The 587-nt window shown below is 41.2% G+C and overlaps 1 protein-coding gene across 1 annotated transcript in view; it reads left to right on the top strand.

Moving 5' to 3' along the window:
* LOC119588095 (NPC intracellular cholesterol transporter 1-like) overlaps positions 1-587 on the top strand; it is a gene marked incomplete in the record, with an annotated part of 65185 nt that overhangs the window by 60108 nt on the left and 4490 nt on the right. The window contains 1 exon segment of the mRNA XM_037936803.1: positions 112-587. Coding sequence (XP_037792731.1) covers positions 112-587 — 476 coding nt within the window.

The following is a 587-nucleotide window of genomic DNA, read 5'->3' as shown; positions in this document are numbered from 1 at the left end:
GAATTTCTGTATTTTGTGGAATTGAAGGGTTCTTCTATATTTTGTGTATAATGCTATACAATTTCATATATAATTAGTTCAAAACATAATGAGAATATTATAATCTTGCAGAACCTTCATTGCTGTGCCCTCTTCTGCCTGGATTGATGACTACTTTGAGTGGTCTCTTGAGGGGAAGTACTGCTGCCAGCTTTATGACAATGGCACCTTCTGCAGACGAGAGGCAGAGGACGACTCCTACATCTTTGAAGAAGACATAGACTACATAGAGAAACCAGACATTATTGATGGCATTGACAGTGGCGGTGAAGGAGTCAAAAACAGCTCTAGTGAAGATGAGCCAGTGACTAAAAAGCCCAGCATAGACTATGGTGGACCAGATTTTGATGTCGTGTACAATGATGACGCCAACTATGACTACAATTACGGGGACTTGGATATTGACTACTACTCTGGTGGAGACAAACCTGTTAAGAAGAAGGACGAGAAAAAGGAGGAACAGACCAACACAAAGCCTGAGGAGAAGTATGAGGAAGACATCTATGACTATTCATACACATATGGTGACCCAGACTTCGACTATGACG

This window comes from Penaeus monodon, chromosome 23 (assembly GCF_015228065.2).
Source record: "Penaeus monodon isolate SGIC_2016 chromosome 23, NSTDA_Pmon_1, whole genome shotgun sequence".
In the NCBI taxonomy this organism is placed as follows: domain Eukaryota; kingdom Metazoa; phylum Arthropoda; class Malacostraca; order Decapoda; family Penaeidae; genus Penaeus; species Penaeus monodon.
Note: the sequence above shows the minus strand (reverse complement) of the source record. Positions and strands in the feature narration are given on the sequence as shown.